The sequence below is a fragment of the Sminthopsis crassicaudata genome, chromosome 3 (assembly GCF_048593235.1).
Source record: "Sminthopsis crassicaudata isolate SCR6 chromosome 3, ASM4859323v1, whole genome shotgun sequence".
Classification (NCBI taxonomy): domain Eukaryota; kingdom Metazoa; phylum Chordata; class Mammalia; order Dasyuromorphia; family Dasyuridae; genus Sminthopsis; species Sminthopsis crassicaudata.
The window spans coordinates 24,918,817-24,944,988 of NC_133619.1; the positions used below are offsets into that span (position 1 = coordinate 24,918,817).

General features: G+C 35.3%; 1 protein-coding gene across 1 annotated transcript in view; it reads right to left on the reverse strand.

Moving 5' to 3' along the window:
- WDR49 (WD repeat domain 49) overlaps positions 1–26,172 on the reverse strand; it is a 183,617-nt gene that overhangs the window by 65,131 nt on the left and 92,314 nt on the right. Inside the window, 3 exon segments of the mRNA XM_074307675.1 lie at positions 6,695–6,810; positions 9,110–9,274; positions 25,199–25,432. Of these exon segments, the coding sequence (XP_074163776.1) occupies positions 6,695–6,810; positions 9,110–9,274; positions 25,199–25,432 (515 nt within the window).

The window sequence follows — 26,172 nt, forward strand, 5'->3', positions numbered from 1 at the left end:
TGTTTCCAAAGTTGATGAGACTTGGTATTTGTCCTGAATACCCTCACTACAGAACTATTCCAAATTTCACATCAACTTTGCATTTCTTGTGAGATTCTTCATATGTGAACCTCCACTTTTTGACAATGATCCATCTTCTCAATAATTTTGAACTTAAGGGACTTGATCTTTTTGCTGAAAACCAGAGGAGATTCTTGTAAAACTGGAAAAAAAAATTCCCTGAGTGTAATCCATCTAGGAAAACATGCTTCTTGCTAGCAGGGTTCAGGAAGAAATCATCATTTAAAAAAAACACACACACACACACACACAGATGATATTTCAAGGAAATGATTCTTCAGTTCAATCTGTAGTAGACACTGAAGATAAGATGATGACAGCAGGAATAATTCCTGCCTTCCAGGAGTTTACACTCTCCTGAAGGATACAATATCAGAAAAGCAAAGACTGGCTAATTTGAAGAGGGAAAGAGAATACTAGCAATTGAAAGGGAGGGAGAGAGTCAGGATTCAGATGCTGGGTCTAGGTCCTATGAACTGTCTGTCAATACCATGATTCTTCTGTTCCTTGTTGCTTGTTTTTATTTTGTTAAAGTTTGGTTCTAAAGAGAGAAGATGCAAGGAGAAGGAGGATGAATCCAGTTCTTTTCAGAAAAAAAAAAAGTATTAAAATTGCTATTATTGCAAACCCCTTGAAGATAGGTCTGTTTTTGTTATCATCATCTTTGCTGTTTAATTTGTACCCACTAGGCATTTTACATATTGTAGGCACTATTTAATAGATGACTATCATATTCTTTCAGATTATTCTGCATTGGATTACAATGAAGCTAATAACTAAAATTAGGTTTGGGAATTGGATTATCTATGAATCTTGCTTCTTTATGTTCCCTTTTGCAAATATTCTAAAATTAGCAATAGCAATGAAAAATATTAATGGATCCATATTGTAACTAAAAAAGTAAAGCCATTTGAGATAGGGAGAATTATGGTTCCTTTATTAGATGACTGCAAAAAAAAAATCTTATATTCTATGATGGCTAGCTTTTCTGCCTGAGGCCCCATGAAATTCTCAAACTCAGGTTACTTTCAAAAACTGACTTCCAAATTTAATCTGCAAAGTTCTATTAAGTACCTACTATGAGCAAGGAGCTCTGTCAGTTGCTATGTCACTAGTGATTATTTGGTTTTGGTTACATATTGCATGAAGGTCTCCGGCTATTTTGCCTTTTTTTTTAGTATTTTATTTATGTAATCCTTATATATCTTTAGCGTTTTGCCTATCAATTTAAAAACTGCCACAGGGATGGGATTAAATCTACTTGACTAGAAAAGGACCCCAGGAGGGAAATCAATAAAGATAAAGGAGACATAGAGATTGAGGCCATTTATACAGACAAATAATAATGATTCATATGTACAATATGGAGCATTTCAAGGTTTGCTAAGTGTTTCTATATATGTTATTTCATTTCATCTTTTTATAACTTGGAGGAAATAGGTATTTTTTCAAATTGTATGGCTAAGAAAATGAATACTGGGAAACTTTTAAGTAAAATGACCATGATTTGACCAAGAAGATTAGACCAAGATATTCAAGAAAATGCAAATCAATTTGTCAACAAATATTCATTAAGCTCTCAGACACTTGGTAGGCCCTGGGGATATAAAACTAAAGTGAAAGAGTCTCATGTAATTTAGGATCTGGTAAGGAAGACACTTAACAGATAAAGATACAAAACAGATGATCTAAGGCAGTTAGAAGCAACTAGAAGAATCAGGAAAAGCTTCATGTAGATTCTCCATCAGATTCACACAGATTCAGAAGTTCTTCATCTAGAGTCTGTAAACTCTGGTTTGTTGTTACTGTTTTTTATATTTTTATAATTATATTTCAATATAATTTGTTTCCTTTTCAAACCTATGTATTTTATTTGTGTATTTAAAGACATTATTCCGAGAGAGGATCCATAGGCCTTAGCAGGCTGCCAAAGAGGTCAAGACCAAAAAACTGTGATGTAGAAGATGATCCAAAGGTCTGAGCTTTGAAGGAACTTGGTGATTCTAAGACACAGAAATGAGGGAGGAATAGCTTATAGGAATGAGAGATGGCAGGTGCTATGGGAAGATGGAGTATCATTATGAAACATGATGAGAAGGCCAGTTAAGTTGGATCATAGTATGACTAAAGGGAAGTTGAAAGGGGAAGTTAGGGATTGGTTTAATATGAACCAATAGATTTTATATTTTGTCCTATTGGCATTAGGGAGGGGCAGCTAAGTGGTTCAATAGATAGTATGCCCAGCTTGCAGTCAGGAGAACCTGAGTTCAAATCCATCCTCAGATACTTGCTAGCTATGTGACTCTGGACAAGTCATTTCACCCTGTATGTCTCCATTTCCTGATGTGAAATGTGAACAAACCACTCTAAAATCTCTGCCAAGAAAACATCAGATAGGGTCACCAAGAGCCTGATATCACTGAAAATAACAGAACAGCAGCAACAATCGGGATCCAGTGGAATTCACTGAAAGAACTAATCTGTCATACCTATGCTAGGAAAATCATGTTGGCAGCTCTGTGGAGGATGGATTAGAATGAAAGACACCTTAGGAATGGAGTCCAATTAAGATGTTACTGCAATAATCCAAAAGGGAATGGGAGCTTGATTTAGAGTGGTATAGATGATATAGATGCATTGGCTAGGTTGATTAATTCTGCTGGCTGACGGTTCATCAATCCATTTGTCTTTATGTATTGAGATCCAGTCAGAAATGTGTTTTAGGAGTGCTGTTTAAGAAGAACATGGTTAAATAGCTCCTGAGAAATTCAATAGTTATATAACCCTAGGAAGACATAACCTCTCTGAGCCCCCAGTCCACACCTCTAATGAAGGAGTTGGACTAATTGGCCCCAATGTCCCTTTCAGTTCTAAAGCTGGAATCCTAGTTTTGTCCTGACTACACCCTAGAAGCCAGATTGTGCTTCCTGTACTCAGCATATTTCCTTTTCAATAACAAAAGGTCCTTTTAAAATTGCTCAAAGTAGCATCATGTCAGTGCCTCTTGTTACAAACATTCATGCTCTTGGGGAGCCAGCCATCATTGTCTTCAACCTTCACCAAAGTATATGGGCTTTATAATCAGGAAATTTTAAGATAAAACTTTAACTCCAGGACAATCAGCATTTTTAGTCTATATCTACACAGGGACGCAAACTGGTTCCAAGGCTTTGACAGAATTACCCAGACAACCTAATCAAATGATCCCTACTAATTGCTAGCAGTTAGTTAGTGGCTCCTTAGTGACCAACAGACAGAAAGATTAAACTCACTTGTATGTGTTGACATAAGTTCATGGACTGATAGTAATAAAGGCAGAGGCTTCCCTTGGGTTTGGGAAGAGGTTTGAAGCTTAATTGGTAGTCTTCAGGTTATTTTTCTCAAATCCCTAAGCTTTTTCAGGAGAGTGATCTGAGTTATTTATGCCACACCAGGACATTTGCAGTTCATAAAAGATATCGACAATTCTGTTTCCCCTTTTCCAAACAGCTGATGATGACATTTTTAGCCCCTCTTCTAAATTCTTCCAATAAAAGAGTTCCAGGCTCGGATAGTATAAAATATGTTCCATTTCGATCCATCTTTCTCAGGAAATATAGTTCACAAATTCGTGAAAATGTGACTAAACATCATAATGGACTATTTATTGATCCTTCCATTATATTTGATAGGTATAAACTTTCATGGCAGGTTGTGTTGCTTTTTCCAATTATGACTAATAGGTCACCAGTAGTGACAGATTTGTCAGCTCTTGCTTCCACTCAAATAGATTAAGGGTCTTCATTTGTTTCAGCCAAAAGCATGTACCCCCTGAACTCTCAAGACGATGATTAGAGAGATGAATTCTTCCATTCTTTTCCCAACATTCTCAAAGCTCCCTTCCAAAGTCTTTTTCAGTTCAGTTCAAATGAATTTAATCATTTAATCAATTATTTACTAACTACTTATAATGTAACATTTGTTCTTCTGGATTCTGGGGATAAAAAGTTAGTAAATAGTCTCTGCCTTCAAGAAGCTTACATTTTCTTAAGAAATATGTACAGACAAGCAGATACAAAATATATTCAAAGAAAATAACATGGAAGGCGTGGACTGGAGATGTTCTAAAAGGGCCTCATATAGGAGGTGTCACAAGCTGAGCTTTAAAGAGAGATTTCCAAGATGCAGAAATCAGGAGGGATGGCATTCCCAGCATAGGGAACAGCATGTGCAAAGGAATGGCAGTAGGATACTGAAGATAGATACATGAACAAAGGACATCTATACATCCAAATGACAGATGAGAAAATCAGACTGTTGATCTTTAGATTTCTCCCTCACCAAGCAATTAAAATTAAGTGACTTGCCCAGCGTCATAGAGCTAGTCTCCAGACCTAGTGCTCTATTCACTGCACTCTCCAGCTGCTCCTCGATTTCTTTCAAGATATTTTTGGACTCAGGAAGCCTATGTGGCTCTAAGCTTCCAATTTTTTAAATTGCTTTCTTTAAAACGAGGCTATTTTAATCATATTATTGCTTCTAATTATGGGCTATTTATTCTTTTAATGAACAAAATGATGTCCTCTAAATATTATTATTAAGTACCTATTATGTGTCAGGCACTGTGATAAGTACTGGGATTTACTCAGAGACTGGTTTTCATGTTTTCAGTGGGAGAAGAGTAAAAAAAAAATCTTTTCTGGTAAGCATTCAAATAAACATTGGTCCCAGCTGGCCATTAAAGATAAATTATGTCATTTTGACACACACACACCACACTACACACACACACACACACACTTCACGACACACACACACATATATGTATGTATATGTATATATATAGTGAAATGACATATATATGGTAAAATGGCATTATATATATGTGTGTGTGTATGTATGTATATATATAATATACATACATATATATGTATATATAATATACATACACACATATATATGTATATATATGTATATAGTGAAATGACATTATATATATACATATATATGGTAAAATGGCATTATATATGTGTGTATGTATATATATAATATACATAAATACATATATATGTATGTATATATAATATACATACACACACACATATATATGTATATAGTGAAATGACATTATATATATACATATATATGGTAAAATGACATTTTATATATATGGTAAAATGGCATTATATATATATATGTGTGTATGTATATTATATATACACATACATATACATGTATGTGTATATATAATATACATACACACACACACACACACATATATATATATATATATATATGTTTGGGAGGGGGCTATAAGGAATTCACATAGAAGCTCCCTCCATTGATGTATATCATGCTTTTAAACTTATGGCTTTAGAGAGTTGCCTACATCACTGAGAGGTCATACTTTTCTTTGTCATGGTCTCCCAAAGAGAATAGGTCAGAGGCAGAATGTGACCCTCAGTCTTCTGGGCTCTGTGATTAAGTAACACTGCCTAGCCCACAGACTTCAGCCTGGTGATGTATCTATGCCTAGCCACAGAGATGAATAGAATACAAATTGCCGAATTTAACTATGAGTCATAATGACTACCTCCCCATGGACAGGAAGCAACTTGCCTTTGTGAAGCATATATTGAAGAACTGTGTCATAGTATTATGTAGAACAGGTTTGGTCTCCTACCAAACAAAATTTCTATGGGAAAAAAATGATAGGCCATATGCTCCATCTGCTAATGTGTCTATATGCATTAGTGCTTGGATTAAAGGTCTTTTCTATAATTAATAAAAACCATTCATATAGCACAGTTAGTTATCTGAGGATAGAATCTGATGAAGAGAAAAAAAAAGAAAAAAAAAGAAATTTTATCCCATACTCCCCCGCAAGCCATTAAAATGATAATTCGACAGTGAATAACTGCTGGCTAATTATCTATTTAGAGCAGGATTTTCTGTACTGCCAAATTTATGGGACAAGGTATTTTCAAAATTCAGGCCTCTTTAATTTTACTCATCTGAATGATGCCTTAGAATACCTGGATCTGGTGCACCTTTAAGTTCTCAAGAGAAAAGAAGAAAACACAGTTTCCCTCCAGATGAAAGTTGAGGAATGTTTCCATGAAAACAATGAGTGCTTTGTCAAGGTCACTTCTCTATCACAAACTTTAAAATATTTCAACATACATTTCTAGCTGGATATCTGCTTTTTTATCTTTAAAAAAAGGCTCAAATTATAACAGGAGGAATTGAAGAGAAGTTTTCTTGACTAAAAATTGTGAAGCTCTGGAAGTCACCTTCGAAGTCACCTACTAAAACAGGAAAAATAGGACCTCCTTGGGAATTTTTTTTTTAGAAGGTGGTAAACTTTTGTTTCAAACATTAATGTTCTCAGGAAACAAATCAACCAAGCCAGAAATAAGCACCAGATGGCTTCTCCAGGTCCTTCTACATCCTATGATTCTCTGATCTGTCACTCAGTTGATAAGCAGTCAACTCCTACTGAGAATTCCCCTCATTTAGGTCACCAGTAAATGAATGACCCAGAGGGAGTCAACATTTCCATGCTCCCTTCTGTTTTTAGATTTGGAAACCCAACATAAAAACAGTTTCTTTACCTTCTTTCCAGTCTTTTGTTACAAGATAACCAAGGACATACCTCTCCCAGCCTAATACTAGTATAGTCTTCTTTAGGACTAGGATCTGAGAAATATCCACAGCTCGATCTCGACCCACATTCAACGTATGATGACAATGTCCATTGAAATCCCAAATCTTTAAGGAGAAAAAAAATTACCTTTAGAACAGGCAAAGAAATTATACTCTTAAAAATTTCTCTTTGTTAAACAACAGTGAAAAATGCATTGGGGTTTCTTCTAGGAATGGAGTTTAAAATTAGTTCAACTCTATATTAATTAAAGAGAATATACTTCCATTTAAAATATTTGTGGATGTCTACTTCATGGTAACTATTAGTGAAGCATTTATAATGAGTTGTTTCAAAGGCAATCTACCAATGAATTTAAGATAATTCAATATTAATAAAAAGATATTTTATATCTCAAAGTCAGTTTGACTAGGAATATTGAAAATAGATGATGGAACATCAACTTTTTTGATTGGTCCATTTTTTAAAAATCAGATTATCAGAAAGTGCAGTAGGGATGTGCATGCCTACTTGATACTCTTCTGCTAAGGAATGGTTTACAAAATTAGGGCAAATAAGTGCTTTATGCTTTAAGAAATTATAACTATTAAGACTAGAAAAACATGAGATTTACATGAACTTCTATAAAGGGAAGAAAGTAGAACTAGGAAAGTAATACACACATTAAGCATAATAAATAAGTGGGAAATATAGTAATAAATCAATTGAAACTGAAAGGGGGGAAATTATGGTAGGCCTACAAGAAAAGGTAAAAAAAAAATGCACCTCCCTCCCTTCTTTGCAGATGTGGGAGAACTATACTGCAGCTACTGTTTGATTTGGCTGATATGATGATTTATTTTTACTGAATTTTCTTGTCTCTTATTCTTTCTTACAAGAAAAAAAAAAGATGATTTTTTTTGGTTTGTTTTTTTGGTTTTTTTTGTTTTTGTTTTTGTTTTTTTCTGAAAAGGATGAGAATGAATCAATCTACCAGTGTTTAACAAGATATTTCTGGCATCATTCTAGAAGCTGTGGGTACAAATACAATGAATTAAAACAATACAGGAAGCTTATATTCTAATAGGGAAAGACAACTTACTCATGTATAAATATACAAAGCATTAATACAAATATAAATTAATATGTATATTAATATATTCATACAATGTATATTATATGAATATACTAAATAACTAAAATATATACAAGGTAGCTAAATATAATTTAAGAAAGGGAATTAGCTGTTGGAAGGTTAAAGAGATGTTTCACCTAAATTATTGTGCTTGAGTTGTGTCTTAAAGGAAGAGAGAGGCTATGAGCAAAAGTGAGGAGAGAATATCCCAAGCAGAATAAATAACCAGTGCAGAGGTACAGAGATGGGAGACAGAATATACTGTGCAAGGAACAGAGAGAAGGTCATCTATGTTGGATTGCAGAGTATGGGGTAGAAAATAATATCCAATAAGATGGGAAAGAAAATGTGTCAAATTTGGCAGCAGAGCATCTAGGTTCAAATCCCAATTCTACAAAAATATACAATATTTCTACAAAAAATACAATATCTACTAAATGTTTGACCTAGGGCAGACATTTATTTTCTCAGGGGCTGAGGTAACTCTCTACAACTGTAAGTTTACTGATAAGTTGCCAAATTTGAATTGATAGACAAAATGTCCAGTTCAAGTATTCCTTACTCTGATAAAATTATGAGCCTCCGCCCCACAAATCCCCAAATTTCATATGTGTATTTTAGTGGTAAACAGCAACTGGTATCATGGTCCTGAATAAATTAATAATCACATAATTAATATTAGATTATGCAAATCATATCCTATAGCAATATGGAAAGTGTAATGCACCTCGAGGTCCAGTTTATTGTGATAATAAAAATAAATAAAATAAGAGTAGAAAAAATAACAAAATACTAAAAAACAAGGATGCATGGAAAAGTCATTGACATTTCAGAATTAGTCACATGTTTTAGACCAGAAATACAAGATGGGTAATGTCCATCTACATCTAATCTATCCACAGCCATCTACTTGTCTCTGGCTCCATTAAATGGGTTCTTAGGTAAATGCAGTTCTGGTTACTGGGCAACTCCTTTGGGAACTTAACCATTTAACTGCATTTATCATCCCTTTATGCAAGAATGGCTTAGCATGGTTTATCCATTCAAGACTTATTTTCCTGACAGCTTTGTTACTGAAGCTTTTTGTTATCTGGTCTTATCTCTCTTCTTGCAAGACCAAAACATAAGCACACACACACACACACACACACACACACACACACACACACACACACACACACACAAACACACACATGCCTATATGAATGCAGTTTTCTCCAAACAGAATCTTTTGGCCCAGCTTCTATAGAGAAAAAAAAGCTGGCAAACAGCATCCCAGAGTTTGTTCACACCTTTATTGTACCATCTGGGCTCCCAGTTAAAAGCCTCTTCTCACTTGGATCTAAGGCCATGGTGCTGATTTCTGCATTGCCATGGCAACCCGTAAACTGTTTGATTTTCTGCCCAGTGTCTATCATCCAGAAGGAGACAGTAGATTCTGTATCAGAACTTATAACCTGCAATGAAATGAAATTGGGGAAGGAATTCAGTATTTACCAGCAATTGCATATATTCACCAGAATAGATAAACAGATGTCATGTATTTTTGGTGTCAACGTCCCACAAGGAAATTCGAGTTCGAGGTAAAAAGGATTTTTTTTAATGGATAATACTCTAAGTGAGGAGCAACATGACATAGCTCACAGACAACTACTTTGGAGTTCAGAAGACCTGAGTTGAAGTTGACCCTGAATAAGTTACATGATCTTGTGGTGCCCAAGCAGCACTCAAATAATGAAATAATGATTTGAATTTATATAATTTTTAAAGTACGTGAATAATATATGTAAAATATATAATTTCATTTAATCTTCAGAACAACCTATGGAGGTGCTTTTGTTAGCCCCATTTTACAGTTGAGGATACAGGTAAACAGAGATTTAATGTCTTGCCCAGTTTAATATTTATTTTTTTTAATTTTTTTATTAATTTTATAATTATAATTTTTTGACAGTACATATGCATGAGTAATTTTTTTAGCTTTTTATTTACAAGATATATGCATGGGTAATTTTTCAGCATTGACAATTGCAAAACCTTTTGTTCCAATTTTTCCCCTCCTTCCCCCCACCCACTCCAGATGCAGGTTGACCAATATATGTTAAATATGTTAAAAGTATATGTTAAATAGTATATATATATATATATATATATATATATATATATATATATATATATATATATATATATATATATATATATATATATATATATATATACACATATATATATATACACATATATATATTATATGTACACATATATATGTATATATACACATATACATATATATACATATAAATACATATATATGTATATATGTGTGTGTGTATATATATATATATATATTCACACACGCACATACATGACCATACTGATATTTTGCTGTACAAAAAGAATCGGACTTGGAAATAGTGTACAACCAGGTTAATATTTCTGATAAATGTCTGAAGCAGTATTTGAACTAAGGCCTCCAAGTTTAGTACTTTATTCTCTATCCACTAAACCACCTACCTGCCTAAGACTATAAGGTGAAGTATTGACAAGGGAGTTTTCTGACACACAAATTTCCCATGCCAAATAAATCACAAATTCAGGGCAAAAAATGGTTAACATCGACAGTAAAGTACATAATTCCTGCTTATTAACCTGTTTTTACTTGGAATTTTAACTTTTCTGCCTTGATTATTCTTCTGTAAAACATGAAGCATTGGAATGAAATATCTATAAGGAATCAGTTCTAAATCTATGATCCTGTGAGGAGGCAGAATTTTAGAAAGATAAAAGCCCCGAACTTTAGAAAACTCCTTATCAGAAAAGAAGTTTCCCTATGTACCCTTCATCCTGGCAACTAGAGTTCACTCTAGAATAGCAGGTTATTGAATATATATCATCAGATAAATCTTCCCTATTTGGATCAGAAAGTTGATCTATTGGATAATGGAACTCTGGTATGACTCACTCTGAAATGAGGGAAGAAGCTGAGCAAGTCTGCTAAGTATCTGTCACCTTCAGTTTAGACTTCAGCAAATGAAACTATCCAATCCATCACGAGAAGAGGCCCATTCCCACCAAATGTCATAGTTACTGCCTTAAATGCCGACAAGGCCCTAAAATACCTGCTACCTCCTATTCTCTCCAGGTAATATATTTTTTTTGACAAAAACATGATTATGGATGGGTCAATAAAAAACAAAAAGTGTAGGAAAGTTAGATATAAATCTGTGTAGAACCCACAAATAGGAAATCAAGATGCACAGCTCAGTGTACTAGGAAACAAATGGGGAAAGGATTAACAAGCGGGAGCCTCAGACAGCAAGGTTGGCGCTGGTGAGGAGTCTGGTTAGTTTTACTGATATTCTGCCACCATCATATTAGTAAGCCTGTAGGTTAACTAGACCTTTTATTCAATTCCTTTGAAAGAATAAGGAGAAAAGCTAGAATGAGACCTACAAAAATGGAAGAACAAAAGATTCATGGGGGAAAAGCATCCTTTCAGATCCAGAAAATGTCCAATATTGGATCTGTGTCTGTATGAATACTGATTAGATAATAATAGCTGGCATTAATATAGCACTTTCTATATATCAAACTATGTGTTCCATCAATTCAGTTGTGACCTTTATTTGGGTTTTTCTTAGGAGAGATACTAAAGTGACATCTGCAGCTCAATTTACACATGAGAAAACTGAGGAAAATAAAGTTGTTTGATTTGCCCAGGGTTACACAACTAATAAGTGTCTGAGGCCATATTTAAAATCAGGAAAATAGGCCCAGAAGTCTATCTAGTGTGCCACCCAGCTACCTAGGCTACCTTACAAATATCATCTCCTAATAACCTAAAAGATGTTATTATGCCCATTTTACAAATAAGGAAACAGACGAACAGAGGTTAAGTGACTTGCCTTGTGTCAATCAGTTGGTAAGTATCTGAGCTGACCATACTTGAACTTTGATCTTCCTGACCTAGCACTCTACCCACTGTACCACCTAGCTACCTCTAATAAGAAAAAAATTTAATGGGAATCACTATCAAAGCCAACATTTCTATAAAACATTCTAATTATTTTTTATAATTACCAAATGTGATAACAACTATAAATCCTGGTATCTGGCACAAGGTGCTATTAAATATATGTTATTATTATAACCATCATTATTATTGTTATCTATTAAATCCTTTGTATTTATTCTTACTGTAACCCATGATTTTTATCCATATGAGGAATTCCTGGAATGGAAATTCTGTACTGAAATAAAATTTCACCTTATCATTATAATCATCCATAAAAATGTTTCTCAAATGTGATTATTGTGATATCCAATTAGCAGACTTTCTTTCAATAGTAAGCAAAGGAGGAATCTTTCATTCCTAGATTACAGTTGATCACTGTCTATTTCATCCCTTGTCCTCTGAAATGATCAATCACCAACTCAAATTTCTAACCCATGTAGCCAATATTGTAGATTTAAAATTGGGATAGCTCTTAGAGATCATCTTGAGCCATATTTTACCTATGAGAGAAATTAGATTTATAAATGTTAAGTGGCTCATTTAAGATCACATAGGCAGAGTCAGTATTTGAACTATTTCTCTTGATTTTTTAGTTTCTCCATACGCAATCACATTCCCCACTACCACTTGTAAAATAGCCCCAGTGAAGATTTTCAAAGGAATATCTGATGAAAGACAGTATGGAATGGTGGATAGAGAAGTGTAGTCAGGAAAATCTGGGATCATATCCCAGCTCAGAAGCTCACTGTGTAACTGAGTTGTTAATCTTTGTGAGCCTTAGTTTCCTCACAGGGTTTTGGTAAGGATTAAATGAGATTTCTTACATCAAACCTTTTACAAGCCTCAAAATAAGTGTAAATATGGATATCAGAAGAAGCCAGAAACCAAAAGGTTCAGATTTAAGAGACTGGATCATCAGAACAAAGATTTAGAGTTGGCATGGATATTAGAAATGAGATTGTCTAAGCCCCTCCTTTTACAGCTGAGGAAACTGAGGTAATTTACAGAGGATTAGGTCATACAGATAACAAGCAATAGAGCTGAGATTCAGAAGCAGGATATACACTTGAGATTCTATTGGTATTCGTATCATAGAATCACTTGGGAATTATGAACAGCTTTTTTTTTTCTTTTTCTTTCTTTCTTTTTAATAGAGAAAGCTGTGAGAAGATAGCATCCTGTGCAGGTGAATGACAGTCTTGATCTCAATCTTCAGAAGCCTGGCTCCCGGCTGTCACTCTCCAGGGTCCTGAAGAGTCAGGAGTTCACAAGTGGAACATGAACGGAGCCAAATAAAGTGAGACCAAGTCACAAAGAGATGTCCTTCATGTACAAAGGGCTAACAACATCTTCTCAACTCCAAAGTCACAAAGAGTTGGCCCCTCTAACCTTTTCTTTTTTCCCCAAAATAGACATCTGAGCATGTAAGGCAGCCCCTGACTTGTCACCACTTCCCACTTCATAGTCCTTTTTGAAACTTCATTTCTTGCAGCCCTTACTCACCCATTCAATGGTTTCAGTCAATAACTGGAAGCTAAATATCTTGTCTCATTTATCCTAAGAATATTTACTGCTAATAATATTGGGCATTTATGAAAAAAAATTAATGTTCATAAAAATTTTACATGCCTAATTGTATTCGAACTTCACAACAACTAGGTTTGGTAGCTATGAAAATATTTAAATTGATCAAAGATCTCATCAATGTTATTTTTTCCAATGATATAGACAGATTACCACCCCCTATGTGTCTGCCCATCCTACATGACTCTCATCTATATGAATGTGACAAAGTGAGCCAACCTTCATTGATTTCTCCTGGTAGTTTAAGCAGGGCACTTCAATTATCAACCTATTATACCCCCACCCATTCTCACCATATTTCCACTCAAGAGTGAGGTAGAACCTGCTCTAATTGTCTCATGGAAGTCAATTGTTAAATTTCCAAGGTGAGCATTTGAATGTTGGTAATCAACAAACACTAAAAATAAGGTTTTAATTTATTATTTTTAATAAAACATTCATTAATGTTGGATTAGACTTAAGAAAGAGATAGAAAATATATTAATAATGCAGATTTTAAAAATAAATAAATAAATATATTCATAATGCAGATTAAATATAAAAGTGTTTCATGAGTATATATATATTTTTCCTTTCAGAGAGCTGTTAACACAATTAACACTAAGGTCCTACAACCCCCAAGCTAATTTTTTTTTTCCAATCATACATTTCTTTGATGAAATCCTAGGCAGATATTTGATACAGCGGATAAGGCACTGGGCCTGGAGGCAAAAAAGACCTGACCTCAATTTTGCTTTAGACACTTACTAGTGTTATGACCCAGGGCAAGTCACATAATCTGCCTTATTTTTCCCACCTGCCAAAGGAGGATAATAATTATTATCTAAAAGCAACTAAGTGGTGCAAGGGATAAAATACTGGGTTCAGAATAAGGATAAATCTGAGTTCAAATCCAGCCTCATATATTCACTAGCTATGTAACAAGGAGCAAATCACTTTGTCAATTTCCTCAACCATAAAATGGGAATAATAATAGCATTTTCCTTCCAGAGTTCTTGTGAGGATCAAATGAAATAATATTTGTAAAGGTACTTAGAACAGTACCTGGTCCATAGCAGATGAAATATAAATGCCTATTTCCTTCCCTTCCCAAAGAGCTGCTGTTAGCATTAACTGAAATTGTGTACTACATATAAAATAATACATACCTGTTAGCTGGTATTCTTATATTTCATTTTGGTTCTTCTTCAATCTATCCAAACATACCATATATCACATTATTGCCTTCTGCATGCTACTTATTTTTCATTCTTTTGAGATTGTACTATTAAATGACACAAATAATCAACAACTCTAAGAGATGGGTATTTAAAAGATGGAACTTTGTATCTGGAGTCATTTGGCAAGATAAAAGAGCTTTGCAATTTCCCAGAAGACAAACTAGTCAATTGACATCCTCCTTTCTAATTCTAGGTCTAGTTCCTTATCCATTTGGAGAGTGTGTCCAAAGTAGAAGACTGGTGGTGACTTCTGAATATAATTCATCCAGGTCAGGGATTCTTGACCTTTTCTATGTAATGGACCAACTTCTTGGGCAGTCTGATGAATCCTATAAACCCCCCGTCTCAGGGTAATATTTATAAATGGGCAAAATAAAATATACTGAAGTACAAATGAAAGCCAATATATCAAAATGCAATTAACAGACTGTCAGACACTCTCTCTCTCTCTCTCTTTCTCTCTCTCTCTCTCTCTCTCTCTCTCTCTCTCTCTCTCTCTCTCTCTCTCCATATATATATAATCTATCTATATATATATACATAGAGAGAAATTATATATAATATATATTATAATATATATTAATTATAATATTTATATCATAAACACACACAGATATATATATGTATATATATATATATATATATATATATATATATATATATATATAAATGTGTGTGTGTATAAAATTTAGTTTACATACCCCAGATTAAGAGCCCCAAATCCAGCTCATGTTTTGGATAATAGAAATTCTTTAATAGTTACTAATGTGCTTTACTTTATTTATACTGTGATTTCATCAATACAGGGAGGAAACTTGTCAACTTATACATATCAACAACTTTTTTCTCCTATATGAACTCTTAGTAGCTTGGGGCACTGAAAAGTTGACCGGCTTGAGATCACACAATATATGTTACATAGCAGATATGTAGGAATTTCTTGTTTTATCAAAGTTAAAATCCTCCTATTCTAGATGAGAAAACTGAGGCTTGGAAATATAAAATAAACATCAGAACTGTCAGGATTTTAATACAGATCTTCCAGGACTAAAGCTACTAATCATCATGTCATTCTGCCTCTGGTCAAGGAGACCAGATGGTGAGGTTATTAGAAGTCCTGCCTTCACTACCTGGCTCCAAGTCTTACCAACATTATTACATATTACTCACTTGCACACACAGGTTGGTGTAATCAGACCAGCCTTCCTCTTCTTCATAAATGGTACATCATCTTCTGACTTTAAGCCCTTTTAATTAAAAGCTGCAAACAACTTCCCCTCCTTCCTTCTATCTCTCAGAATCCCTAATTTTATTTAAAAATTAATCCAAGAATCATCTTCTACATGAAGCCTTCTTTGATGGATCTAGAGGCTAGCACCTTTCTCACAAAATTACTTCACATTTGTTTTGTATATACTTTGTAAATCATTTATGTATATATGTTTTCCCCTTGACTAGATGGTATGCTCTTTGAGGGCAATATTCTTTTTTGTGTGTATGACCAGAAACTGATACAGTACCTGTCATGTAGGAATTGCTTAGTAACTGCTTTTTGATTAATTAGACATCCATTTTTACTTTACCCTTTATCATATGAGCAAGTACATCATGCAAATGATTGAAAATTAAGTAGACATTTGTCTTAGAATCAGATACACTTGATAGAACATTTCATCTATGTGATCTTTAGCATGTCACTTAATCGCAAAGACCCTTTGTTCCTTCACCCATAAAATAGGCATAATAATATTTTAGCTATCTACATCACTAATTGTTGAAAAAGCCAGCTATATGGCATCATACACAGACTTGGGGTAAGGAAGCTATGAGTTTCAATTCTATAACTTCTCTCAGCCTCAGTTTCCTCATCTGTAAAATGGAAATTGTAAAAGGGCCTCCTTCATAAGGTTGTAATAAGGATCAAATGAGATCGCATATGGAAATTTCTTCAAAAACATTAAAGTGCTATATAAATGCTAGCTATTATTCTTATTAAGGAATTTATTAGCTTTAAGGCACTGGAACATATAAATGATTGTTATTTTTATTAGCATTCTAATAATCCCAGGTTGATTTTCTAAGTGTTCCCTGAGTGAAGAAGAGAAGACAGAAATAGCATTAGTAGAAGTCATCAACCACAAATTGCTCAGCTCATCATTCTTAATTACCATCACCAGTATCATGTGGGCTTCTGGGTTATTTCAGATACCATCATTTGAAACACAATATTTCCTCTACAGCCATTTCAGAAAAACAGTTTAAAGTTATGTCTCACAGTAAGAGTGAGGTGAATGGAATAGTAATTTCCAGAATGTAGGAAGACACAAGTGATTGAGATCATTTGAATCAGAAACCTAGTTGGTTTGTAAATCTGCTCATGAAGATCCCATTTCTAATATCAATCCCTATTCCTATAACAATTTACAGCTATAAATGTATTATGTAAATTAGAAATTTCTTCTAAATTGTCAAAATCTGATGAAGTTGAACCCTCTGATTCAGTTATGAAGTTATGAAGCAGAAACACTGAGCTTGTTATCTGTCCTATGTAAACAACTAAAATAAAATAAATATATTATAGAATCAGAATCTCGGGGTTAGAAAGGACCCCTTCAATGAGGCAGCTCATTCCCCACTGGAAAAGCATTCCTTCAGTAACAGAGGCAGTGTGGTCCATTAGTAAGAGAAACACATTTGAAGAACTGGATTCAAATCCCACTTTTGCTTTTTGCCATCTAGGTGAGCTTGTGCAAGGATCTTCAGGACTCCATTTTCTCATCTCTACAATAAGGAAATGGGACTAAATGGTCTTTAATGTCCCTTCTACCACCAAATCTATGATCCTTGACAAGGGTCATCCAGACATCACATAATGACCTCCAAGTGTGGGGAAGCTCACTCTACTTATATAGTAAGCTCTTGGTTTTTCCTTTCTCTTCTCTGAAACTAATACCAGTTGACTTAATTCTGCTCTCTGAGGCAAGGAGAATAAGATTAACCTCCATGTCTAGTTCCAGCTCTTCAAATACTTGAAGAAAGTTAGCATGTTATGCCCAAGTCATCTTTTCCCTAATTGCTACCATCTATATAGCGCCTACTATATGGCAGGCACTATGCTAAGTGTTCTATAATTATTATTTCCCTAGATCTTCACAGAAACTCTGGGAGGTAGAATCTTTTCATTTTACAGATGTTTGCAAACATAATTAAGTATCTTGCTAAGGATCACAGCTAGTAAGTATGTGATTTGAACTCAGATCTTCCTGACACCAGGTACAGCCTTCTATCCACCGTGCTACCTATCAATTTCTCTAATCCCCCCATCAATATGATCACACATCTCCAGCCCCAAACCTACCATGTTCAAGTTTGTCCATAGGAGTACTACTGAGGTTTTAGCAATTTCCCCCCACTCCCATGTATGTAGATTCTATCTTTATGAGCATCTGAGTATCTCTCAATTCCATCCCCCCCCCCAAAAAAAAAGTCTTCTTTAAGAATCTGGCTCAAATTCAACTCATTGAAACAGCCTCCAGGGCAGGTGAGCTAGTCTGATGGAGGCTTTCAGCTGTTAATGCCAACCAGGTGTTTCCTCATCCTTTCCCCAACAGCTCATTCTGCTGCTGTAGCAGCAAGGACAAGCTTTTCCAATGCAGAAAAAAAGCTAAAGAAGAAATGGGGCTCCTTTGTAGAAGACTCCTAAGGGTCTCCCAGGCTTTTCTTTACAGGAAGGAGTAAGGGAACAATTCTATCTGGAAATAAAGGAAAGAGGAAGGAAAATAATGGATGGATTGTTTTGTTTGACTGTGCTCAGTGCAGTGATTGTGATGAATACTCACTGGGGTCCAAAATGAAATAATAAAGTCTACAGGCAAGACATTGTGGAAAAAATTCTGCAGTAGAGAGAAAATATAAAAAAAAATATTCAAGCAAAGGAGAAGACTGGAGAACACTGATGGGATGAGAGAGAGGGGGAAGCCAGGAGTGAGAAATTCAATCAATCAGGCCACAAGAATTTATTGAATTCCTCCTCACTGGGCACTGTGGTGAAGAAAGGAGCAGAATAATGCACTTGGTATTTTGCAGAGCTGGGTCCTTTAGAATTAAAGACAGAAAACCAGGGTTCAAAGAGCAGCTATTCTATTTACTAAGTAAGTGGACAAGTTTCCTCTTTTGCAAACTGAAAGGGGTTGGAATCTCTCCCTACCTTTGTTTCTCAGAATCCCCAACTGTACTCAAGGCTTAAATTAAATGCCATACTTTGCATAACGCCATTCTTGATTCTTCCCATTGTTAGTACCTTTCTCTCCCCAAATCACTAACTCCCAGCTGTTCTATAAATTAAAAGAAAAACCATCTCTCAGCTCTCAGCATTTTCTCTGGCTTTCCTCTTATTTAGAATGCTCTCTCTCAATTCCACCTACTGACCTCACTGGCTTCCTTTAAGTTTCAGCTAAAATCCCACTTTCTACAGGAAGCCTTCTCTACCTCCTCTTCATTCTAGTATCTTCTCTCTGTTATTTTCTATTTATCCTTTCTGTATTTTATTTGTACCTATTTGTTTGCATATTCTCTACCCATTAGACTGTAAGTTCCTTGAAGGCAGGGATTTTTTTTGCCTCTTTGTATCTCCAATGCTTAGCCCAGGTCTGGTACATAATAGATGCTTAATAAATGTTTATTGAATAATGATATTTTATCTGTATGTATACCATTTCCCCCTTCTATTCCTGCAGCCCTAGAATATAAGCTCCTTGTGGTCAGGAAGGATTCATTTTCATCTTTGTATCACTAGTCCCTGCACAGTGCCTGGCACATAGTAGGCAGTGAATATTTACTTGTTAAATAAATGGCTACATTATATCGAAAGTCTTTTACATTTCTAAATATGATTTCTGCCATCATACTCTTTTTAAGCTGCCTCATGAGATTCACAATGTTTTCAAAAGAAATGCAAATGTTTAACAACCATATAAAAATGCCCTAGAATGAATAATAAAAATGCAAATCAAAATAATTCAGAGGTTTCACCTCATATGTATTATATACTGGAAAAAGATGATAAAAGTTGGAAAGCTGCAAAACTATAAATTGTAAAACAAGTAAGAAGGAAGTTAAACAAACACACTATTAATAAAGATATGAATTGGTCCTGCTTTTGGAAATGTTCTTCACGTTCTCGAATGTAGTCAATGTGATTTTTTGCTGTTTTGTATATATATATATATACATGTGTGTGCCCATGTGTGTATACATAGAAATGTACATATATGCATATGTTATTATAGACATAGGTAAAATGGCAGAGAGGATAAAGGTTAGGCTTGGAGTCAGGAAGATTCAACCTCTAGAGAAGTTAGCCTCAGGCACTTACTAGCTGTGTGACTTTTAAATAAATCACTTAGCCCTGTTTGTTTCAGTTTGTTTACCTGTAAAATGAACTGGAGGAGGAAATGACAAACTACTACAATATCTTTACCAATAAAACCCCAAATGGGAATCACAAAGAGTCATACCCAACTAAAATCACTGGACAACAACAAATATACATATCTGTGGATATGTGTATGTATTTATATATAGATATATATGTATATACACATACATGTACATATGTATGTGTGCTATGAGAGAGTTTAGCTAAGAAAAATATGGGGCAACAGTTCTCAGGAATAGTCACAGTTTTTTGTTTTTATTTTTGGCTAGAGAGACATGGATGTGTTTTTGGGCAGCAGAGAAGGAGCCAATAAAGAGGGAGAGATTGAGGATTTAAAAGAGAAGGGGCATTCTACTTTGACATTCTGTGAATCTACAATTCTCAAAAGCTTTGATTTGTAAAGGTCTGAAAGCAAGGGAAGGAAATAGTTAAATGATTAAGAAGCAAAATAATTCAACAAATATGAAATGATTTTTGATGACAAAGATAGGTATTTGGAGCTTTTCATTCACACATCCTGAATGCTGTCAGAAAGCTATCTGTTATATTTCTAGCCCTTGACTCTGCTCTTTTCAAAGGTAATCTCTAGGGGCCTGAGTTAAATCACACACATTCTTCTACCCACTCCTCATGCCAACAGTTAAATACAGCTGAAATGAATCTAGTTATAATTAATATCAAAGGCAAGTCTTGAAATGGAAGCTCAACACATTAAGTGCCTGTGATTTCTTCCACTATCAAATTACAATTTAGAATAGTTTATAGTCTGAGAGAGCTGCCTAAAACATATTAAAATGTACTAGTAAACATTATAGGCAGGATTTGAATCAGAGGTGTTTTTTTTTCAACTTCAACCCTCTATTCATCATTCTATGTTGTTTCTTAATCTCGAATAAAGGGGAAGAAAAGTCATTAAAAAGGGTAAAATGTAACCTGAGGGAATGGAAAGGTTATGAATTGCACAGAATCACACAGCCAGGATTTGTCATAGGAAAAAGTTGAACCCAGGTCTTCCTGGCTTACTCTTTAACCACTACATTGCAATGTCTCTCATACCTCATTGATCAGCTATTAATTGTTTACATCTGTTTATTATCTTATTTTAAGTATGGAAAGAAGGGGTGAAGGAGGGAGAGAAAGAGGAAGGATGGAAGGAAAGAAAGAAGGAGGGAAGCAAAGAGGGAGAGAGGGAAGGAAGGGAGAGAAAAAAGGAAGGAGAAAGGAAAGGAAGGGAAGCAGGTAGACAAAGAGGAAGGTAGGGAGAGAGGGAGGATAAGGGAAGGAAGGAAAAAAGGAAGGAGGGAAGGAAGGAAGGAGGGGAGGAGGAAGGAAGAGAAAAAGGGAAGTAGAGAGGGAGGGAGAGAGGGAAAGAAGAAAGAAGGGAGGGAAGAAATGGAGGAAAGGAAGGAGGGAGAGAAGAAAGGCAGAAAGGAAGGAAAGCAAGTAGATGAAGAGGGAGAGGGAAAAGTAAGGAAAGGAGAGAGGGAGGAGGAGAAGGGAAAGAAGGAAGGAGGGAAAGGAGGAGGAAAGGAAGCAAAGAAGGATGGAAGGATGTGGGAAGGAAGGGAGGGAGAGAGGGAGTAATGGAGAAGAGAGGGAGAGAGGAAGGAAAGAATGAAGAGAGAAAGGAATGGAAGAAGGAGGAAGGAAAGAAGGTAACAAAGAGGGAGAAAGAGAAGTAAGGAAGGGAGAGAAGGAGAAGGGGAGAAATGAAGGAAGGGGGAGGGAAGAAAGGAAGAAGGAAGGAAGGAAAGATTATGTGTTTATTATGTACTAAGTACTATGCTAAATAAACACTAAGAATATAAGTACAAGCAAACAAGGCAGACCCTGCTCCAGAGGTTATATTCTAAAGGGAAGACAATATATAAATTCGGAAGAACATAGAAAAGGTTCACATGAATATGGAAGTAGCTTTAGAATGTGTGGTAACTTGGGCTCCAGACCAGGTAAGTCAAAGGCTCACATATAAGAGCCCAGGGTCCCAGAAGCCAGTGGTCCAGCTTGTAGGGGGAGAAGAATGAGGACAACCAGAATGCAAACAGCAGATTTAGAAATGGCTAGAAAGTATAAGTTAGCCTGAAATACAGAACAGATGTGGCTCTGTTCCAGGAAGCGGGGAGGTGGCTCTCTCTTCCTATATTCCCATATTCCCATATTCACTCTCTTCCCATAACCCTTCACTGTACCACATTACTATATAATCTGAGTATCTCTATAACATTTTTATCAGGGAAAGTGGACAATCATTTGTTAGACACATTAGTGGGAATTTTGTTTTCATGTACAGATTGTGGACTAGTCAGCTACTGAAGTCCCTTCCAACTCTTAAATTTCCTTTCATATGTGTGTATATGTATATTTGTTTCTGTGTTTATATATACATATGTATTTATAATATCTATATATCCCCAACACTTTGTATAGTGCTTATAAAAGGAGTATGGCCTTTTTAAAGTACTGCTGGTAGCTTGATTCATTGATTTCAGAGCAAATCCTTATCTCTATCACCAATTGGCTATCATCCCTCCCTACCATTGCTCAGCACAATTGCACCCTTGATTGGACTGTCTCCTTTTGCTATCATTGCTCCCCATTCCCCACAATGGTTTTATTGTTGTTTTAATTTTTTTGTCCTATGTTACAACATCACTAGCTACAGCTCTGGCTATAGCTGTTATGTCTCACTGTCCAATATTATCTCAATGAAGGCCATTGAAGCCTGAAGCCAATTGATCCATTAATCCATCAGATGCTTGACTGTCTCAGCCTCTGTCTCCTTTCACACCTTTGCAGATCTCAATTAGCACAGTGTTTATTATTGAGAAAATATACATGTCCCAGTGGCCACTGGGGAGGCAAATTAACAAGTTGCTTACCCGAAGTTCAACAAAACATTTGCAATGAAACGGATCCCTGCAGATGGAACTCAGAATAGATTGCTTCTGAAAAGATTTTTTATCTCCTGGTATGAAAGGAAAACAGCATTTGAAACCTACGTGACAAACGCCTCATTAGAGGCAACATGACATTCTACAGCTTGTGCTTTTACCAAAATGCTCATTTCCACACAAGCTCCAAGGCTTTTGCAGAAAAATCAATGGGAGGGGGGACAATTTCCTAATTTAATTGCCTACATGCTGGATTATTTGTTTTGTGCCTAGCTCTTGCTTTGCTGCTGCAGTCAGACTCTCTAGTGGAAGAGGGGCCCTATGACCATTCCCTGCGACTCCTTGAATTGCCCTGTGATCTAGCTCCATTGTCCCCTTCCTGAGCTTTCTATCAGCAAAGGCAAGCTTTACTTCTGTGCTCTCCTCACAAAAGTCCATCACCGAGGCACTTCCCTCTCTCTAGCATCACTGCTTCTTCATTGAGATGCAGGTAACGCCCGAGTACCAAAGGCTGCAGTGCATCATTAAAGTGCTGGGAAGACAAACAGCTCTCAGGCTGCATACCAAGTGGCGTTGCATTTAACTGCATCATTTTATTAGGAATGCACCCAGGTCTGCCACTGGGAGCCACTTGTGTGAAATATGCCAGGAGAATAGATCCTTGCTAATTATGGCACATGCATATTTCAGAGCTTGCCTTCCTCCGGATGCAGAAGTGTGGTACCCATAAGAGGACGTTTGAGAGCCAGATCCTGCTTGTAACTGGGCAATAACCAGATAAGCTAGGAAGAGAGAGAAGTTTGGTGCATTTCACTTTGAGTTGTTTTCCTTTAGCTGCCATAGTTTTTAAGTAATTATATCAGTGCTGGTGTGAGTATTTGCCAAAAGGCAAGTCACTACCTACATACAGCTGAATGCAGACACCATCACAGGACAGCAAACTTGTATTTAAGAATTTATTTCCCATAATTCCCCATTGCTTTTCTTCATCCCCACCTCCCTGAGCTTAAAAAATGGCCTTACAGCAATTCAGAGACTTGAATTCTTTAATAATAGTCACTAGTATTTACATAGCACTTAGTAATGGAATAGATAAATGGATAAAAATGCTTTTAAAATAATGAAGTGCTATATAATTGTCTATTAATATTATTACTTATAGTAAGAGAAGGGGGAAAAACAGAGGAGGTGGAGGAAGAGAAGAAAGAGAGGAGTCAGTCGCATGATGCTTCAAGATCTTATTACATGATAATTTTATTATATATTAAAAGGAATGGCAAGTTGCATATAATAGAATTGCAATTTCATGTCAGTTTCAGAATCTATTTTCTAATCTATTTGGTTATGAAAATGCTTGTTTCATTTCTTAAGCTCAGAATAAAATAAATTGAATTAAATTTAAAAAATAAATCACAAGAGCATTTTTAAAATGAAATGAAGTATAGAAAGTTGACTTGGAAAGAAAGAACAATATTTGCTAAGTGATCCTGGGTGAGTCATTTAACTTTTCAGTGTCCTCAAGCAACTCTCTAAGACCGTCAAGTGCAGACAAGTTTTTTATCTAAAAATAGTTTCCTCATAAGGAGTTACCTAACCTGTGAATTTGCACATCCAAAGAACTATCCCCTCCCCAAAATAAAATATTTGCAAAATGCTTTACAGATATTATCTCATTTTATTCTCACAACTTTTTTCAGGTTTATATTATAGGTATCATATGATGAGTTCATTTCTTCATCCCATGTATTATTTTCCACTCTTTCTTCAAAATAATCCTGTAATTATTATTGTATGCATATATATGTATACATCATATATATACATACACACATATAGTATCTTCTCAAATAAAATATAATCTTCTCTAAGGTGAAACCTACTTCACCTTTATCTTTGCATAATCAGTACCTAGAACAGCAACTGGCACACAGTTGATGCCTGTTACATTTATACTGATTGATTCTTTTTTTTTTTTTTTCCCTTTTTACCACTTAAGCCCTTGAAACTCAAGGACCTTATGACTTGCCCATTGTCATTTTTCCAGAGGCAGAGGCTGGATTTGAATCCATGTGTTTTTTTTCTCCCTATAACTAAATACAGTATTTTTTTCCAATATACTCAACCATCTCTTCTAAGACTCATGACTTGGGATACACACACATGCACACACACACACACACACAGATAGACAGAAAACGAGAGAGAAAGAAAAAGAGAGAGAAAAGCACTATTACCTGCTTGAAGACTGAGTTGTATAGCACACAAGTGACTGGTTTTTCATGACTTGTGACCTTTTTGCTGGTCTCATTTTTCATCACCAATAACGTTAGCTGGTTATTGAAGGCAATAAAAAGCCGACCGTGAGCTTCATCAAAGTGGAAGAGACATTTGAACTCTTGACTCTTTGTAAAAGGACAAGCCATCCTTTGAATAGAGAGCTGATGTTGGATATCCCAGAGTCTCAACACCTAGATGAACAGTGAGAAAAGAATAGTGAAAAATAATTACCAGGTCACTGAACTGACTACAATCCATCATCCCAATCCATTTTATAATACCATGTATAGGGAAAGAGTATGAAACTGATTTTACCAACGTAGAGAACTCTTGATAAAGATATTTCTTCTATCAATGGACTTCTCTGTAACTTACAGTCATGAATAAACATGCACCATCAGTATTTTCTACTACTGGTATTGAACTAACAACAAAGACTTGTTAAACACTTAGGATGATGGGCTTATTCAGCTAGAAATAGAAAAAGCCTAAGAGATCATCTAGTCCATTCCCTTTATTTCATAGTTAAGAATACTAGAATCTAAAGAAGTGAACTTAATAATAAATCTGGACCTTGGATCCAGGATTTTTGATTCCAAAATATAACCTTTCTTCCTGCTGTACCTAGTTAGCAATGGATAATATGCTAAATGCTAAAAAAAAATATGTTGTTTGGAACCCACAAATGAAAAAATCCCTGCTTATAGATGTATTACATGTATTATAAATATAGCCTTTTGTTTAAAAAGATGGTCCTTTCTAGTTCATCAAATTTGATTCAAGTCAACAAGCATATGTAAAATGTTTGAGTGAAAGTCAAAATTAGAGCCAAATTTAGGATTACCCTCTGTACGAAAGAACTGGGACTACAAAAACAAGGATGAAACAGTCTCCTCCATCAAGGAACCTACATTTCACCAAAGGTTTCCAT